This window comes from Bombyx mori, chromosome 24, assembly GCF_030269925.1.
Source record: "Bombyx mori chromosome 24, ASM3026992v2".
NCBI lineage: Eukaryota > Metazoa > Arthropoda > Insecta > Lepidoptera > Bombycidae > Bombyx > Bombyx mori.
In genome coordinates, this window is record NC_085130.1 from 6,094,783 (window position 1) to 6,114,371 (window position 19,589).

The 19,589-nt window shown below is 43.7% G+C and overlaps 2 protein-coding genes across 6 annotated transcripts in view; both read right to left on the minus strand.

Moving 5' to 3' along the window:
* The window catches only part of LOC101744973 (uncharacterized), a 15,696-nt gene extending 7,023 nt beyond the window's left edge, over positions 1–8,673 (minus strand). Inside the window, exons 1-5 of one of the 5 annotated variants that reach the window (XM_062675677.1) lie at positions 8,534–8,673; positions 8,223–8,447; positions 7,386–7,519; positions 6,856–7,237; positions 5,118–6,428 (exon numbers count right to left, since the gene is read on the minus strand). In XM_062675677.1, coding sequence (XP_062531661.1) covers positions 5,118–6,428; positions 6,856–7,237; positions 7,386–7,421 — 1,729 coding nt within the window. In that variant the 5' untranslated portion in view covers positions 7,422–7,519; positions 8,223–8,447; positions 8,534–8,673. Of the gene's footprint in view, positions 1–5,117; positions 6,429–6,855; positions 7,238–7,385; positions 8,448–8,533 lie in introns of those variants that run through there. The other 4 variants (XM_038019675.2, XM_038019674.2, XM_062675678.1 and 1 more) reach the window with 4 other exon arrangements.
* A 1,742-nt stretch (positions 8,674–10,415) lies between these two features.
* LOC101737900 (uncharacterized) lies at positions 10,416–16,660 on the minus strand. The gene is made up of 4 exons (XM_004923067.3): positions 15,994–16,660; positions 13,684–14,038; positions 11,287–11,378; positions 10,416–10,482 (listed from the first exon to the last, which is right to left on the minus strand). Exons 1-4 carry the CDS (start codon positions 16,036–16,038, stop codon positions 10,459–10,461), a joined length of 516 nt encoding a protein of 171 aa, XP_004923124.1. The 5' UTR covers positions 16,039–16,660; the 3' UTR covers positions 10,416–10,458.
* Positions 16,661–19,589: the final 2,929 nt, after the last annotated feature.

Sequence of the window (19,589 nt, forward strand, 5' to 3'; positions counted from 1 at the left end):
TGGTTGACCTGGGGCACTGCAATTGGTGCACTAACTAAGCTTTGTTGAACTGGGATAACGAGCTGGGGTACAATGTTTTGTGCGCAGTTCACGATTGGTTGATGAACAAACTGGGGATTACTGTTGGTCCTTTAACTACTCCGTGGTAAGCATATGTGTTTTGTTGATTTAAAATATTAAAACATTTTACTAACTTTTGTCAACGATATATTTTATGGGTTAAAAATGTGAATCAAAATGAACTATGTACCATTTTATAGTTCATCTCCAACACTGGGACAGTCTCGACCCGATTTTTAAACGAGTTAATTTTTTTTCTAATTTCACTAAACATTTCAATTTACTTTTAATATTCCAAATAAATAACATCTTTTAATTTAATGTATTGTTTGTTTTTTAAAGTAGACCTGTTCTCATTTTGTCAATTTTAGCATCTGGTCAATCAGCAAAGTCAGGCGGTATCCTCGGTGTTTCGCTCAAGGCCGTTGACCTCGTGTGACCCTTCCTTTTATTGTTTATATTCCATTGCGTGTACTAAGTGTAGAAATCGGCAATTTTACCACGATTTTTATAACGAACGACATATATGAATACACTCACACTATTTACTTGATGACCTGACACACAATTGCTTATCTAAGTACAGTTGGTAAGGTTGTTGTGTACCCACTGTAACATCTCACTCTACCTTGGAACAATCATGGTATTTTTTAATGCATTTAACGAGCGCACGGCCCACTTGATGGTTATGGAGGCCCACAGACACCGCTAAGTGAATGCCGCAACCCACCTTGTCATTTAAGGTCGAAATTTATCATTTACTGTATAATCCTTAAAGCTTGAAAGTTTGAAAGATATAAAGCCTTACTGCTACAGCCTTAGCTCTACAATCAGATGGACCAAAATGTTGTAGGAAGCAAAATTATAGTAGAAATGTGAAACAATAGTTGACTGATTTTGCTCCATTGTCAACGCTAAGATGGTGCTGTGATGGTTCTTGTCTATTTCTTTTAGGATTTTGAAAAATGTTTCTTTCAATTTCCATTCAATATTAGAAATAAACATGGGTGTGCCGGATCTATTTGCGAAGCCAATCATAAAGACTAAGCTTCAATACTTGATTCATTTGTTCCTATTTCAGTAGTCAGAAATTGAACGCAAATGATTCAATATAATTGTAATTTCTTAAAACCAAGCTGTGAGGTTGAGTTTTCTTTCGTGCCGGTAGCCAAGCCTCTTACGAGGTCCCGCCCCTACAACCAGATTCACGGGGTCACCCCGAGGACGCCTGATCAACGGGTCGACGAGGCGATAGTCGACAACCAATAAAGCCGGTCTCCGGAGTACGGCGATCCTACTAGGCCGCCCGGGTGATGCCGCTGGTGTTCCGGGATACCCCGCTGAGTCGATAGACCTCCGACCGGTTTGATCTTCCACAGTATGTTCGGCGACGAAAGCGACGACGACGACGCGGAGCGCATCGCAGGCCGCAGCCGTCGACGCGTCGTTCCATCGTCCTGGTGCCAGCGCGCTAGAGCAACGATAGCGTGCGGCGCAGCCTCAACCCCCTTAGGTCGCCCGTGACCATGACCGGGAGGAGACTGCCTCCTCACAAGGCCCGGAGCTGGACAAACGCCCTCTTCCCGACCCCCGGCTCGGCGGTGGCGGCACGGCGCCGAGAGGGAAGAAGAGCTCTCCCGTTCCACCGCCTCCTTCCGCGAGACGGTGGGCTTGCAGAAGTCGAACATCACTTGCCAGGTCTCGTCGCTGCCGAGCATCGTAGCCACAAGGCTCGGAAGCGGCAAGTCCGGTCCTATTTTTGCAACGAGGACGCGGCGCTGCTCCATGAAAGCGGGGCAGTACGCGAGCGTGTGCTCCGCCGTGTCCTCGTTACAACCACTGTAGTGGTCGCACTCAGGCGTCGGCTCCCTCCGGGCGACGAGTTGCAGGTAGCGACCTAAACAGCCGTGTCCCGTGAGCATCTGCGTCGCCCGGAAGGTGAGATGTCCTCGGTTGCGATTCACCCAGTGCGAGAGAACCGGGCGGATCGCCTCGACGCTCCATCGCTCGTAGGCGGGATCCGCCAGGGGGCGAGCCCAAGCCTCGAACACGGCACGCAGAGATTGAAGCTTCCGTGTTCGAACTCCCGTCACGCCAGGCTGCGGTTCTCCCCTGGTTCGCATCGCCACTCGCAATTCGCAGCGAGCGCCTCCGCTTTCAGGTCCCAGGAAGGTGTCCCGGCGAACACGCACGCCGCCTCAAACGAGACGGTGCGGTACCCGTGAACCACCCTGACCGCAATCGCACGCTGCGACGTTGTCGCGGGTCAGGTCGTGGTACGACACGGGAGCCCTGTACAGCGCCACCGACCGCACCACCCCCGACGTTCGGCAAAAGCCAATTCAGCGAGCCAGTGGTCGCCATCAGTGGGGGACCCAATCTTTCGAAGTGAGCACGGAAACGACCGTTCAGTACGAGACCGAGGTACCTCGTCTCGCCACGATCTCGACGCGGTGCCTCCGATCAAGAGGTGAGCCTCCTGAGGTGGCGCTATCCGGGCTATGTGAAATAACAGGGCCTAGGATTTCTCAAGCGCCACCTCCAGACCCAAGCTTCAAATCCTGCCAATGATGAAGGCCACACCCGCGCAGGAAAGACAAGCAGACTTGCGCAAATTCTTCCCCCGGATCACGACCAAAGTGTCGTCCGCATAATAAACTACGCTCAGATCCGGGAGAGGAGAGCGAAGGGTGCCCCGCAGGACCCAGTCGTAGCCGATGTTCCACAAGAGAGTGCCGAGGACTGACCCCTGTGGAACGGGTAAGCGGAGCACCGCCCCATCAAGCTCAGTGCACACAACCGACCTTTCCTGGAGGTAGGACCCCATCAGCCGACGGAGATACGCAGGGACGCCGTGATACTCCAGCGCCCCCGGAATCACCAACCAAGGTAGGGTGTTAAACGCTTCAGCGATGTCCAGGGACACCGCCAGTGCAGACCCGCCTCAGCCGAAGGCCTCATCAGAGAGGGCGCACACGCGCATCACCGCGGCGATGGTCGAACGGCTCTCCCTGAATTTGAACTGTTCCGCTGACAGACGGGGACCTACCCCCGTAAGGTGCTGGACGATGCGGGCGACCACCACCCGCTCGACCAGTTATCCCGCCTCGATGAACAACACGATGGGACGGTACCCCGCTGGTAAGTCCACAGGGTGTCCCTCCTTCCTCAGCAGAACAAGTCTGCCCGTCCTCCACTCCTTCGGAAAACGTCCCGACTCGAGACAGGCTTCAACGAGTCGATTCCCCAAAAACCGTCAGGGCCGGGAGCCGCATCCTCCCTGCGCATCTTCGTTACGGCCGCGCGAACCTCCTCCTCCGAGATGCTCAGAGGGACCGCCTCAGTAGGGGCATCACCGTTCACGTCACCGCGTGGCGGCGTACCCATGGAGGGGGCTCTAAGTCCCCCTCCATCCGCGGGAACAGCCCGGAGCCCTGGAGGCGCTCTGTCACCGGGAGCGCCCAAGGCCGCAATTTCTTGGAATCCTGGTCGAGCGTCTCTAGGAGCGCCTTCATGCTTTGAGATTGCCTTGCTGACGGCCTAACGACCTCTTGCTTCTGACGGTAGTCGGCATACAGCCGGACAGCCACCTCCGCGAAGTCTGCGTCGCGAAAGCGGCCGCGGCGGTGGAGGGCGCTCCTGCGGCGCGCCCGCACGCACTCCTCTCGCTGACCCGGGACATCGGAGCACCACAGACGCGACGCATCGTATTCCGGAACCAGTTGGGCTCCGACATCACGTCCACTAGACGCGCTGGCATCAGCGCCCACGTGGCCACTATGGCCACCTCCACCGCGAGCACCTTATTCAGGTGCTTCAGTGCCCATCGAGGAATTATCGCGGAGCGTTACGCAGGAGCTCCTCCTCGCTGCAGGCGTCTTCGGCCAGCGCGTTCAACGAGGTGGAGACGGAGAGCTCAAATTGGACGAACCGATGGTCCAACAGCGTCCGACGTCCAGACGGAATAGATGGACCGTCTTCGACCCCTCGAGAACACGCCAGCCACGGACACGGCGTGCGGCGGACAGAGACGCGAACGACACATCCACGTATGATTCCCCGTTCCACTGCACGCAGGTCGCGACCGAACCTCTGTTCAGATGACAGAAGCCGGTCGCGAAGGCCCACTCCGACAGGAACTCGCCGGGTGAGTCCGTGCGGGGGAAACCCCACGCCGTATTTTTGGTATTGGGGTCCCGCGCCAGTATCACCGAGATTTAAAGCGATGAACCAACGCTTCGAGCCCACCCACTTCGCTCGAACTCGGTGAGACTTCTGTTCGGAGAGAAGTACACCCCTATCACGACGGTTTCGTCGACCCTAACTATGGCTTACCCGGATCCCGTGGACCTTTCTAAGGCGGAGTAAAGCCACCGACTGTCGCAAAACGATCGCCACGGAGCCATCGACATCCCCAGCCCAGCAATCCTCCCGGTCGGCAGGTACGAATAATGGCTCCGTGACGAACGCGATGTCGATGATAGGAGATCCTGCGCCCCGGCGAAGTGGTTCGCGTTCGCTTGGAGGAAACAATCGACGTGATCCATTATTGAGGTGTCACGTGCTTCGCTCCCTCGTCTTCCGTCCCGCCTTGCGGCTTGACGTCCGCGACAGAAACTGACCGGCCGGCTTTTTTCCGCCACGACTCCACTTTTTGTCGGAGGAAGCGGAACGACAGGCCGGGCCTCCAGCCTGGTGGTCTGCCCGCCGCTTCGCCACGTCACACAATACACAATGCGGCGCGGCGGCGGTGCAGAAGGCCGCCTTGGGCCCAGGCTGACCGCAACGGAAGCAAAGTCCGCTGCGATCCACAGCCGATGGCACCTGGCGAAGCCGTGCCGGATGCTAAAGCACCGGAGGCATCGCCAGGTGTGCCTCCTGCAGCTGCACATGGGCACCATGGTGCACCCAGACCACGCACGGCCTCCCTGGCGAGTTGGCGGACCGACCTTCTGGAAGCGTAGCCAGAAGGGTGGCCGCCTGTACGGGTCAACGCGCCCACACAGTGAAGGTGTGAGCTTGTTCACCCAACTTACCAATAAAATCTTAATACTTACTCAGCACTTTTCTTCCAGATGTGTCTTGAGATATTGTTTCTTGCTTTTTTTCTTTAGCAGTCGTGTTTGATCTATCAAATGGACTGTGTTGATTTAGATGCTGGGGTATGAGGTTTGGTTTGTCAGATATCAACAGGTCTGCGTTTGCAGGAATGATGGGCTTTATTTCGGTTATGACTTTTGGATGGCAAATTGGATCTGTTTCATTGGCATATGGGGAAGTTATTTTTTGTTGACAATCTGAAATTTGTTGATTTATGACGGTAGGTATTGGTTTTGGTTGGTAAATTGACTTTTGGGGGCCAATAACCTCTGGTACTGTGTGTTGGTTGACCTGTGGCACCTGGGGTACTGCAATTGGCGCGCAAACTAAGCTTTGTTGAACTGGGATAACGAGCTGGGGTACAATGTTTTGTGCGTAATTCACGACTGGTTGATGAACAAACTGGGGCATTACTGTTCGTCCATGAACTACTCCGTGGTAAGCATATGAGTTTTGTTGATTTAAAAATTGTGAGATAAGACTTTGTTGGTCGCTTGCCAAATGTTGGTTGGCTATTAGAGGAATGGAATTAATTTGACAACTTGAATTTTGTTGGGATCTCAAACTGGAAATGACTTCAGGTTGAGAACTTGGTATATTTTCAAAGTGGGTATTCGGTTTCCATACTGAACTTGTATGATTTTCAAACTGAGGAATGATGTTCTGTTGGACAAAAGATTCTTGTAGATTTACAAACGGATGTGATGCTTTTGTTTGACAAATCGATCGTATTTCATTCTCATTAGAATTTAATTCCCACTTCACTTCTTGTTGACCATTTGAGGGAAAAAGGTTGGACTGGAATTCTGAATTCAATTGATTTGTTGAATTTGTAATGTTTGGTTGAGAATTAGTATTCTGTTGCTTTTCGAGATCCTGTTGATCACTTCTATTTTTTTTGTTTTCTTGCACTGTATTACTTTTTTCTTGGTCATGTGGCTCTTTCTGATTGAGAGCACCAGCTTTTTTTCGAGCTTGTTTTTTTGATTGTTTATTTTGCACCTTTGTAACCAGATTTTGTTGACATTTCGTGCTTTGCTGTTTTCCACTCTGAGATACGACCTTGGGTTTGTTGTCCAATTTGCATCGTTTTTTAAATTCTTCAAAAAGAGCTTGTAATTTGTTTTGATTATTTTTGTTATTATGAGAACCACTACTATTTTTTTCATTATCTTCATCTATTTTAGACTCTATTATTGTTACATTGTTATGTTGCTTATTTGATTGACTGGTTTCTTCTGGTAAATCCTTTATATATTTACTTACATCTGAAACATGATGATATGAACATCGATTTTTAAAATAATATTAGTGCTTTTTATATAAAAAAACCTCTGTATAAGCTGTGTAAAGCAATTCTATGCTAACGAAAAAATTAAACTTATCATTAAACTAATGATTGTTATTTAATTTAGTTAATAAGAGAGTGCTCACAGAGCATCATTTGGGTGAGGGATCCATCAAAGACAATAGCTTCTATTGCTAATTTGTGAAGTCAAATTAAAATAAAACTTAAAAACCATGCAATTAGTTGTATAACATATACTTCATTTTTATAACTATTTAAATTAAATCAAACATTATTAGCTAAAACACGGTTTAAATACTACTTTTTCAAACCTCTCACTGCATCAATCACAATTCATTTATTTATAATTTATTTCTTAATCTACAAGCCATCCACTTTTGTCATACCTTTTTTACAGATCATAGCATCTTTGACAATGTCGACAATTGATTCCACAAATTCTACATCTGTGGTCATACTATATTTATCCCTGTACACTGTGGACAACTTAATGTGTGAGAATAAGTTATGATTCAATTCTGTTTTGGGTAAAACATCTATACCATGTTCTTCGAGCAATAGACAGAGTCTACGTCTTAACCCTAAATTGAGTAATTTATAAAAGTAAACCATTTGATATTTTTCTACTTTTTCATCGATAATTCCTCGCATTTCTCTGGTGATTTCACTTTGAGCAGTTTTTAAATTCGGTATCACGCGATATTTATCTTTTAATATTGCTTTATCTAATAAATTTAGTGTAGGCCCATCGTTTCGAATGTTGGTTCCCTGAAGAAAAATAAAAATTTAAAGATATTCATGAAGAATGAAAATTTATTATAAAAAATAAGGTAACGAAATTATTGGAATTAATTAATTGTTTTTGTAATTTTTTTATTATAGTGCAATGAATATTTTGAATTATGTTAATACGTACTTCTGTTGGCGGGTTAGTTTTAGCAAGATCATCCATATTTTCGTTTTGTGTTACTACTGATGTAAGAAAACACTATTATTTTTTCTGTGTGAATATTACTTGTTTTCACTAGGTAGGCATCATTTATCAATTTGCTGTAAATTTTAACTTTCAAGTTCTCAAAAAATTGACAGTAGTATTTTTTTAAGGGATTTTATAACCTGGTAACTAAGACCTTTAGGTCAAGTCTTATTTTCGTTAATATTCTATAGCAACCAAAACGCCTGCCGCGGCGCGACTCAAAGAGTAGCGACCGAAGGGTTTCCTTTTAGCAAGCCGCGCGCGCGCCCTTTCGGGTGCCCATAGTTCACCCGCAACCACCGAAGCATACACGCGAGAATACGCCCGCGGAATGCGAGGAGTGAAGTGGTGTGATTTATTTTATAACATGTCTGTGTCTGAGGGTGCCCCTGGGTATGCCGATGTTATATGAGGCCCTGTCGCGTCACTCCCCAAAAGGTGGTCTATGGGTCGAGAGACACGGGGCCGAGTCGCACCACTTCTTGACACGTCACCACCACTAGACAACCGGTGAACAGGAGACTCGGTGAGGAGGATCTCAGGGCGCCACCACTTACTGCTCTGGGAGACTTACACCAATAAAAGAAACATATTAAAATTAACAATACTGTGTTTATTGGACACAAATTTACAAGTATAAAATTAGTTAATTTACAATAATAGTAAAATAATACTGGTGAGAGGTTAAGTTACAAAGTTAATAAAGAAGGTGTGTCGGTAGACACACTGAACACTCGAAAAAGTTTTAATACAAATAAAAGAAACAATACGCTACACCGGGATCACTTCCCAGCAACCGGGGTTGCTGTATGGGAGCGAGGCTAGGAATGCGGGTGTGTCCTATTTCTACCGAAGTCAAGCAGCCTTCCTTGGACAGACTTGCTAGAGCTCCCCGTTTCTGGCAACGTCCATATAGAAAGGCGCTATGGGATTCCAAAGGTGATCAGAAGGTCACGCTCCGCACCCTAACTGGAGTACATAATTTGTACCCGTTATAAGGACCTACGTGTCAAGACATTATTATGTTTTAAAATTTATTTAATTATAGATTGTGGACTCAGTGTGGAGAATAATTCAAGTACACTTACCCTGGCTTAACACGTCACCACGGGTTAATAAAATTGACTTTAGTAAAGTAATGAACTTAATCACCTCGCAGCACCAGAGATGTTTCATGAAAGAGAGTTAGACAAAGTGAACTTGTCCTTTTATATTAATAAGGTGTCGTTTCTCGAAGATTCTGCATGCCAGTGATATGAAAAGTTTGTCGTCGAATAACAGACAAAATCGCACAGTCACGACATGCAGTGTCCAGTTACTGAACTTTAAAAAAAAGAAGGTATCGGATTCTCCACACTGCGCCACGTACAAACGCTAGATGGCGTTAATTTAAAAAAAAGGTTTAAATTAATTGAAAGGAAATTTTCTGGTGTTACAGTCTATTTAGTGTTTCTTCAGGTTTAAATGTGTATTAACGGTGGTTTATTAAGTGTTTAATATTTGTGAAAGGGCAAAAATGTGGGAAAATGAAACAAAGCCGCTGGACATAAGTTCTCGGGATCCTCCAAAAAGTCCACTGAAAAAATCTCAGTAACTGACCACCATTTTACAGAGATTATATTTCATCCCTTTTTTTTATTGCTTAGATGGGTGGACGTGTTCACAGCCCACCTGGTTAAGTGGTTACTGGAGCCCACAGACATTTACAACGCAAATGCGCCACCCACCTTGAGATATAAGTTCTAAGGTCTCAGTATAGTTACAACGGCTCCCCCACCCTTCAAGCCGAAACGCATTACTGCTTCACGGCAGAAATAGGCGGGATGGTGGTACCTACCCTTGCGGACTCACCTGAGGTCCTACCATCAGTAATTAAGCAAATTATAATTTTGAGAGTTTGATTTTTATTATACGATGTTATTCCTTCACCGTGGAAGCCGATCGTGAACATTTGTTATGTACATATTTCATTAGAAAAATTGGTACTCGTCTGCGGGATTCGAACACCGGTGCATCGCTTGATACGAATGCACCGGACATCTTATCCTTTAGGCCACGACGACTTAAAATATCCATATCATTTCATCTCATTTCATTTAATTTCATTCCAGTTGATTAATGTCTCAAACTAATTATTTTCATTTCATTGCACTCCATACTTTCATTTTCCATAAAAATAAGAAATAAATTAAAATAAGACGTGGTCTACAGGTCTTAAAAGGCTCACTGAATTTGGCCCCCTTTTTATTTTCGTTTTTTTTTATTTTTAATTATTTGTTCGTCTTTTATTTATTTATAATTAATTAAACAAATGATCACCCTTAAGTGGGCCCCCTTACTAGATATCTGTATTTTTATCGCTCAGATTAATTAATTTTGATCAATTATCGTTTGTTCGACGACCATTGGTGATTGTTCGATCATAAAAATAATTAAATTCCCAATTATTAATTATTTTATATCTAATAAGCAAACCATCACCTCAAGCCTACATTGCGCATGCGCCGGTTTGGTCAGTCAGCTGACAATGGCTGTATTTACTAGCGTTTAGCTAACAAGTGCGTTTATACTCTCTAATTATTTCTTATGTAGATCAAAAAAATATTGAAAACTTCAACAATTCTTCAACAACAAAAGTCAGTGAAGACGGCCAATTAGTCGTTAAAGTATGATTAGCGCGGTTTTAATAAATTCAGTTATTTTTAATGATATTGAATATTAACAAACATATAGAAATTTGAATGATTTCTAATTATTCTAATTAAGAAAAGAGGGGCCAAATTCAGTGAGCCGTCATAAAATCCCATAAAAAAAAAGTGTTGATTGTACTATTATGGAATGATCATTAAGGAAATACAGATAATCACTAGACTCGGCAACAGTCTACGAGTATTTTATACAGCAAATTGCTATCAATAGCAACTATGTAGGTCAAAAAAGGTTTCATATTAGTTTTAAAATAAAACCAAATTGAATTCAATTTTTTTTTATTGGAATTTTTTTTATATGTTTTTTATAAAGGTCCAGTGTCCATGTCCTGAAAAAAAAAATTGCAATGGGTACAATAATGGTACAATACTGTTCAAGGTTAAGTTTCTTTGAGAACCGGTCCGTGTATCAACGTTAGTTGCAGACATATTAAGTCTATTATGGGCTTTGGCAACAATTCAACACAAAGTTGACTAGACCACCGATTCTCAATGACCCACCCCACACCTTATGTGTAGCACACATCGGGTTCAGCATACATTGGGGAGTGGCAGGCGCGAAAATATACAAATACAATATTTTTATCTTAGGTCATCCATGGGAATTTCATGTGACGGATTTAGGTTTGAGCTTGCCGTCTTTATCGCGCCGCCCTTAATGTAAGAATAAATTTTATTAATTTTGATCCAACATTTTTATTTTAAATTTAAAACGACTTTATATTTTTTTTATAAAAATTTAATCTGAACTCATTTTCAAAGGTCTGTGTTTATTTTTTAGCGTCTCTGAAAATTTGGCATTTAAAAAATGTAGTCCCTAAAATCATCCAAGGCCTCACAGACCTAGGCGTAAATCCATCACTGTATATGAGATAAATATACAACTGTTTACTAGAACTATTAAATTTTTTACGTTTTTTTTTATTGATCTTGTCGGCAGACGAGCACACGGCCCACCTGATGGTGAGTGGTTACCGTCGCCCATGGACTTCAGCAATGCCAGGGGCAGAACCGAGCCGCTGTCTACCGAAAGTATGTAAGAATGTAAAGGTGTCGATCATTTGTGGGGTATGTTGTTTTGCTGTGTAAGTAATATTGAAAGCCAGACAATTTATAAAAAAAAAACGACATACCCTTATTTGCTGGGGTGTAAAAACTGTATCATTGTAGTCGATCTGCCTGTACTGTTGCATTTGGTTTGGGTTCACTGATCTCAATATGTCCCCTACGAATAAAAATATACTATTACTGTTATGGTTTACAACAATGATTGACCAAATATGGATGGCACTATTGCGGTGTGTACAACTATTAGGTAATCAAAAATCTAACAGTTTTTTTATTGCTCTTGTAGGCAGAGGATATACTCCTCTGATGACTCCAACTGATGGTGAGTGGTTACCGTCGCTGATGGAAGTCACCAATGCCAGGGGCAGAGCCAAGCCGCTGCCTACCACTTAATACTCAACTTGACGACTACTAGTTTGGTGATAGTTAAAAAGGAGATGACAGGATCATTCCAAACAATTCTTCACAGCACCCCTCATGGAACATTTAACATAAAATTCAAAGATAAGTAAAGGCAATTGGTAGAAGTGAAGGTTCCTAACCGACCTTGGGATCAGGATAATCGACAATGCATGGACTCAATAAATGAAAGTGGTTGGTACTTAGGAACCTCTGCCCGAACCAATTCTGCACATTAGGACAGATCTATGCTGTGAAAAGTATATCAGTCAGCAGGCTGTTCATTGTATTCCAAACTTTTTATAGCGACTTTTCGACGGAAACGCGAGGAACGGCGTTGTGTGAATTGTTTTATTTTAGAATATTCATTTAGCATTTCTAGAGGTTTAAATATGTGAGGTAATGGTGGTTTAAGCCGTCCGCATATGTGTAGGGGCCACAAATGTGGAAAAATGAAACAAAGCTGATAACAACAATTGAGGAAAGTTCTTCCAAAATGTCTACTGAAAAATATTAAGTAAATAACCACCAGCTTATGTATTTCTCATCAAATCTCATTATTTCATTTAATTTCAACCCAATTGATTTAAAGTCTTAAATTAATAAATTTCATCTGATTTAGCTTCTCATCATTTTCCAAATTAAAATACAATGTACGAAGAAAATATAAGATTCGGCTCAAAGGTCTCATTACCAAACCATCACATTTAAAACAAGTATCATAATATCATCGTAACAAGTAGGCGGCTTGTCTTAAATTCCATCTCCTGGACCCGAGGTTCACTTTTGCGGGGCAGACCCGCATTCGCCGCGCGCCCCCCAAGATGAGGGGATTTCGTAGGAGGTTCAGCCCACGGCCCGAAAATAATAGGTAACGGCTTGACTGTGCTTCTGACATTGCTAAGGTTCATGGGTGACAGATATTATTCACCACCAACAACTTTGAAGGTATTTATCTTCGTTAGTATTGTTACGCCGGTAAGAGTAACGCCATCTATCGTCGAATGTCCAAAGAACTAGTAAAATCTAGAACGCTCGAGAAAAATAGCCAAAAATAGTCAAATATTTAAAAATAGTCAATTGAGAAGTCGTTGTGGCCTAAAGGATAAGACTTCCGGTGCATTCGTATGTAGCGATGCACCGGTGTTCGAATCCCGCAGGCGGGTACCAATTTTTCTAATGAAATACGTACTCAACAAATGTTCACGATTGACTTCCACGGTGAAGGAATAACATCGTGTAATAAAAACCAAACCCGCAAAATTATAATTTGCGTAATCACTGGTGGTAGGACCTCTTGGGAGTCCGCACGGGTAGGTACCACCACCCCGCCTATTTCCGCCGTGAAGCAGTAATGCGTTTCGGTTCGAAGGGTGGGGTAGCCGTTGTAACTATACTTATATCTCGAGGTGGGTGGCGCATTTACGTTGTAGATGTCTATGGGCTCCAGTAACTACTTAACACCAGGTGGGCTGTGAGTTCGTCCATCCATCTAAGCAATAAAAAAAAAAAAAGCCGTAATACATATCTAAATCAGATCTACTCGAAGCTAAACAGCGAAGGGATCATCTGAAGCAAAGCAGAAGAAGAGAATTACAAGTTATAAAATGTTCTGTGAGTGTTTTAAGTGTTTTTCTTTCTTTCTTTCTGGTCGTTCCCTCAATGCTGAGGATCGTGACTGTATGTCAATCTTCTCCACTCGGTTCGGTTCTGCGCCATATGTACCGTTCCCCATATCTGGCCTCCAGTCACCTCCTTGAGTTGGTCAACCCTGGAGCTGGCGCTCTTCCTCTAGCGCCTTTAAGTGTTTAATAGAGTTTAATTTGTACTTCGGTGGAGGTTTTATTTATCCCGAACCCCAGCGCATAACAGTATAAATCATAAGTGTGTCTTTCTATGAAACAATATATTATACTTATATATAGGTAGCGGCATGGTGCTGCTCCTGGTATTGCTTACATCCATGAGCGACGGATACCACTCACCATCAGGTGGGCCGTATGCTCGTCTGGCTTCACGAGCAATAAAAAAAAAATGCAGTTATAAAAGAGCTGTAGACTTACTTAAAGTATATGAAAATCCAAGTCTATTAGGCCACATAGAATCTCTGATGGTCCTGTTGATTTTCTGAAATATCAAATGGTCATTCGCCGCAGGGTACCGTTCCCTGTATGCATGTTTGAAGACAGCACATCCCCTAGGTCGATTCTCAACATCCATACAGTCGTAACCGTTTTCCTCGTGGATCAGTGCTATATTTCTGCACAGCTCTACCTGGAGTAGCCTCTTGTATATATCCATTCTACGGTGCTGAGCATACCCGTACATTAGTTCTCTCATTTCTGACACAAGTCTCCCTTTGTGTTTCTTAAATTTCGGTATGTGCGGCCAATCAGGCTCCTCATTGTTTTCATCTTCCTGTAAATTGATACATAAATATTTCTAATGATGTTAAAAGGTGCGCCCAACTAACACTAGGATTGATGAGGACAGCCGGTTCTTTGAGTCGACTGCTCCCGAATATCGGGGGGCCGGATCAGGCTGTGCGCCGCCTCTACGCGGGGGTGGTGCGATCGATGGCCCTGTACGGTGCGCCTGTATGGGCTGAGCCGCGCAACCGGGCTGCTATGGCTCGGTTCCTGCGCCGGCCGCAGCGCACCGTTGCTATAAGGGTCATCCGCGGATATCGCACCGTCTCATTCGAGGCGGCGTGTGTGTTGGCGGCGACGCCGCCGTGTGAGCTGGAGGCGGAGTCGCTCGCTGCCGACTATCGGTGGCGCAGCGAGCTTCGTGCTCTGGGCGTGTCGCGTCCCTCCAAAAGTGAGCTGCGGGCGCGGAAAGCCCATTCTCGGCGGTCCGTGCTCGAATCGTGGTCGAGGTGATTGGCCAACCCCACGTGGGGTCTACGGACCGTCGAGGCGGTTTACCCAGTCTTTGATGACTGGGTGAATCGTGGCCGAGGACCTGCACCGGATAGGTGCTGAGCCGACGACGAGGTGACACCATTGTGGACACGCCCTGGACACGGCGGAGCATACGCTCGCTGTCTGCCCCGCTTGGGAGGTGCAGCGCCGTGTCCTTGTCGCAAAGATAGGACCGGACTTGTCGCTGCCTGGCGTCGTGGCGTCGATGCTTGGCGACGACGAGTCTTGGAAGGCTATGCTCGACTTCTGCGAGTGCACCATCTCGCAGAAGGAGGCGGCGGGGCGAGTGAGGCAAAGCTATCCTCACTACGCAGAAATCCGCCGCCGCCGAGCAGAGGGTCGGGACCCCGCAACCCGGCCCCCTAAGAGCTTCAGGCTCCACCCGCTTTGTGCGCGGAGAAACGAAAGTGTGGGGTGGCGTGGTAGGCCGCGTTCTCTCGACCGCTCCGAGGGAAGGTGTAGCGCGGCGCCATCAATGCCGGCTCTTGGCCCGTCGACCGAGGGAACCGGTGGTCGTGTCGCTGGTGGCCGCCAGTCCGGCGTCTAGTTCGGCGTCTAAAGGACAGCGGGATGGATGTAATATGCTCTGCGTAAACCTTATCCCGCCGTCTCAATAGCTCCGACTGGGTTCCCGCCCGGTCCGGGGTAGGGCGCCGGCTGTGAGAGGCAGGAGTTTTTAGTGAGGTTCGACTCCCACACACCCCACCAGCCCGATTTTCTCCAGTGGAAAAAAAAGGCTAGTTTAAGCCCTCGAAACATTTTATAAAGAATACAATATCATATATTTGGCCAATACAATAATAACTAGACGCCCAAAGTTCCTAAAAATATCAGATGGATATATGTGATAAATTATAAATTATCTTTATTGTGTATTTAATTAGTTCTACCTGCGACCTCATTTCAGTGGGTTTACTAATGTAGAGCTCGGAAAGGTATTTTTATTTTAAATAACTGACCCGGCAGACTTCGTAGTGCCTCAATCGATAATAAAAGACCTAAACTTTTGTATAAAATAAACTTAAAACAAACAAAAGGAATCCATCCGGAAAATTGTTATTTTAATTTAATTCCGAGCATTTTCTTATTTATCTACCTTTTAAACCTACTCTGGACTTTCACAAATAATTCAAGACTAAAATTAGCCAAATCGGTTCAGCCGTTCTCGAGTTTTAGCCAGACTAACGAACAGCAATTTATTTTTATATATAGAGATTGTGTCACATAAGCATAGAATGATTTAGAAAAGCAATAATTATGTATACATTGTTGCATACGGACCATTATCTACTGGGCAAGTAGTTAACATAACTAATAACACTATCTACAGGTTTGAAAGTCAGGTTAGAAAGAACAGAATAAGAATAAATTTGATAAAAACTTTAATAGACATTTTGAACTTGACAATTTATGTATTTAAACAATTGAAATTCACTCTTACATACATACCATTGGGGTTTCAGTTATTTTGTTTTCTTTTTCCGAGTTTTCCATGAAGTTTACTTTAGATACTTAGGCAGCTGCTTATATTCTTCCTAAATACAATTATTCAATGTCTAGCAATTCTTCTGACTCAAATCCTTTTTTATTGTACGTTCTATAAAGTAATTACTCAGTATTGTAGCTTGTTTTTTATTCCACTAATAAAATACTTTTTAGGTAATAAATTGAATTTTATTTTAAATTCATGTATTTATTGTGTCGCTTACACAAATTTTTTTAAAAGGATTTTACGACCTGGTAATTAAGACTTTTAAGTTATGTCTTATTTTAATTTATATTCTTAATTTTATGAAAAATGATAATATGGAGTGAAATGAAATGAAGATGATTAATTTGAGACATTAATCAACTGGGATGAAATTAAATGAAATGAGATGATATGGGATGAAATATAATCTTAGTAAAATGGTGGTCATTTACTGAGATTTTATCAGTGGACATTTTGGAGGATCCCAAGAAGTTACATCCAGCGGCTTTGTTTCATTGTCCCACATTTGTGCACTTTCACAAAGATTAAACAGTTAATAAACCACCGTAATGACTTATTTAAACCTGAAGAACTACTAAGTAGACAAAACAAAACAATTCGCACAACTTCACTCCTTGCGTTCCCGCCAAAAAGTCTACAGGTAGTAGAGATACTGATCAAAAGTTTGGATACTGGTATCTTTGAATATTAACAGGTACCAAAGGAATCTAAATTATATCTCAAATTCATTGAAGTATAAAGGTCAGTTATCATATATATTTTTTATGCATATAATATTAATAATATTATAAATAATATCATCTTTAAACAGCGTTGGCATCGATTTAAAAGACGTTATGATTTTAATACTATGATCAGGAAGCAAGCTAGCAAGGAAATAAAGAAGCCGGTATTACTAAATGCTTATACTTCTTTCTTCTAAAGAAATTTATGGGTATGTTTTAGGTGGTAGCATTAGAAACGATTTGGTTTACATATTTTATCGATTACGATTTATACAATATCCCTTTTCAAATTATAAATGAACTGTTCTGTTTATTGAATAGATCTTCAATAAATCGAAAAGAGTTCATATGTAATATTAGTGAGTACCTAGTATTGTCTCTTTAAAAATGATTTATGATAGAAGGCTGTATGGGCTAAGATCCCCTTGCCTTTCTTAATAAGAAAACTTGTACAAAAAAATATGTACCTATGGTAGTATTTATGATTTGTTACTGAACTTTTTGGCGGGAACGTGGGAAGTGAAGTTGTGTGATTTGTTTTATTTTGTTTATTTAGTGTTTCTTCAGGTATAAATGTGTAATAACGGTGGTTTATTAACTGTTTAATGTCTCTAAAAGTGCACAAATGTGGGAAAATGAAACAAAGGCGCTAAACGTGTAACGGTAAGCGTTACACCAACCGACAGCCACAGTGGAGAGTATGAGTTCTAACAAAAAAAATTCACAGGGCGCCTTTTAACTAAAAAAACGAAGTGCAGCACTTCTTCTCCATCGCTTCCTCATTGCTGAGGGTCGTGACTCCGTTTCAGCTTGTCGACTGCCAATCTCCATCGGTTCCGGTTAGTTGCCTGGTGTAGTACAGCGCTAAGTGGTCCGTTGGTTTGCTCGGAGATCTGGTAGGACCAATGTTTGGGGCTCTGGCCTCTAGGACCCTTTCCTTGTACTTCTCCAGTTACCATCAGTCGTTCCAAGTTGTCTACACCTCTGCGGGCAACGTGGCCAAAGTAGCGCATTAAGCGTTGCAGACAGGTGTTAGACAGACGTTGAGCGATCTCCATTTTAAGCTGTTGTAGGACCGAGATGTTCATGCGGTGGGCTGTCCATGGAATCCTTAATAGGCGGCGCCAACTCTGTTACGGTCAGCTGCTTTTATGGTCCATGTTTCTGCTCCATAGAGAGCGATTGGAAAGATCAGTGACTGCACAAGATGTATTTTGGTCCTATTCAAAATTTTACGATCTTTCCAAACTTTGCTCAACTGCGTCATAGCTGTTTTAACCATTCCAATACGTCGGCGTATTTCATGCTCACAACTCCCCTTATCCGTGATCACAGAACCAATAGGCACACTGGTCTACGGCATCGTATTCCGCCAGAAGGTCCGTACGCTGGTTGGATGAGAAGCGGTCTACGACTAGCAGCTTGGTCTTGCTTTTGTTAATTGCTGGTCCCATGTTTAGGCTTATAGCCTCTAATCTGTCCAGAAGCTCCTTCATCTCCGCTTCAGATGATGCAAGAAGTGTGGTGTCGTCGGCATATCTCAGGTTCGTTATCTGAACTCCACCTATTCTAACGCCTCCTTCCCAGTTTTCTAAAGTATGGCGCATTATGATGATGATTCATCCGACCGATTTCGGCCATGGCGACCACTTTGACTCCTACCCGTCGATTTGGCGCTCGTGTGCTCGAAGATGGCTTATATAGCCTATCTTCGCGGCAAAGCTCCTTGCGCATTGAGGGCACATAAGCACGCCGTTCTTATAATTATAGGTTATGGCAGCAGGTGGGCGGGCCTTCAACTGGTCGCGTTTGTAATCAAGGTCAGCTTTACGCTGATCCTCGAACTCGCGTACTTTGCTATTCACCATCCTGCGCCATTCTGACCGCTGTACTGCCAAGCGCTCGCATTGAGAGGGCTCTATATCACATCTCTTCATGTGTCGTTTCACGACATCCTTGTACCGCAGGAGCTGTTCGCCATGCTTTCGCTTGCCATCCTATATTATATATTATTATATTTTCCATTATATATTCCCCATATATATTGAAGAGAATAGGTGAGATAATACATCCTTGCCGGACTCCTTTTTGGAAACGAAATTTACTTGAAGTGGCATTTTCGACAGACCCAAACCCCGACTCGTACAGATTGCGAATCAACATAATAAGATAAGACCCGAAACTCCTGTTTCACTTAGGATCTCCCACAGTTTCTCCCATTTCACGCAATCAAAGGCCTTTTGACAATCTACGAAGCGCATAAATACAGGCGTGTTGTACTCGTAGCATTTCTCTACAATGAGTCGCAAGCTTAGAATTTGCTCTCTCGTGCCCCTCCCCCTAACAAAACCCGCCTGCTCCTGAGGTATCTGCCAGTCAAGGAACTATTTTAGTCTCCTGTTTATGACGTGGAGTAGGATCTTGCTAGCGTGCGACACAAGGGCTATTGTTCGGTAATTGCTACAATTGCGCGCTGAGCAAACATATATTAAGCTAAAGCACACAAATATACAATAAGAGGAAACAACTATATAAAAAGAACACTTAAGCTGCTTAACTAGATTGTTACACATGGTTAAATATAATTACAAAATTAAATTAGGCTAAATATTATGACCGATCTGCGTCCAAATATTACAATAAAATAATTATACGTATTTTTTTAAATTAAGGCGATTCAGAAGACTAGGATCCTGGGGTCTATCGATGATACTCCAGTTCCTTGGCATCAGTCGAAAGGTAATAGGATCAGATTTTGATTCCGGTACGTTACGGGACGTTCCGTGGAGCGTATTCCAATTACAAAACAAAAAGTCTCGATTGATGGG

What these genes read in the sequence shown, in the direction of transcription:
- LOC101737900 (XM_004923067.3), bottom strand. Translation starts at nt 16,038, where the DNA reads ATGGAAAACTCGGAAAAAGAAAACAAAATAACTGAAACCCCAATG. An exon ending in AAATAACTGAAACCCCAATG is followed by an intron (nt 14,039 to 15,993) that starts GTATGTATGTAA and finishes ATCAATTTACAG; the next exon opens with GAAGATGAAAACAATGAGGA. An exon ending in TGGATTTTCATATACTTTAA is followed by an intron (nt 11,379 to 13,683) that starts GTAAGTCTACAG and finishes TTTTATTCGTAG; the next exon opens with GGGACATATTGAGATCAGTG.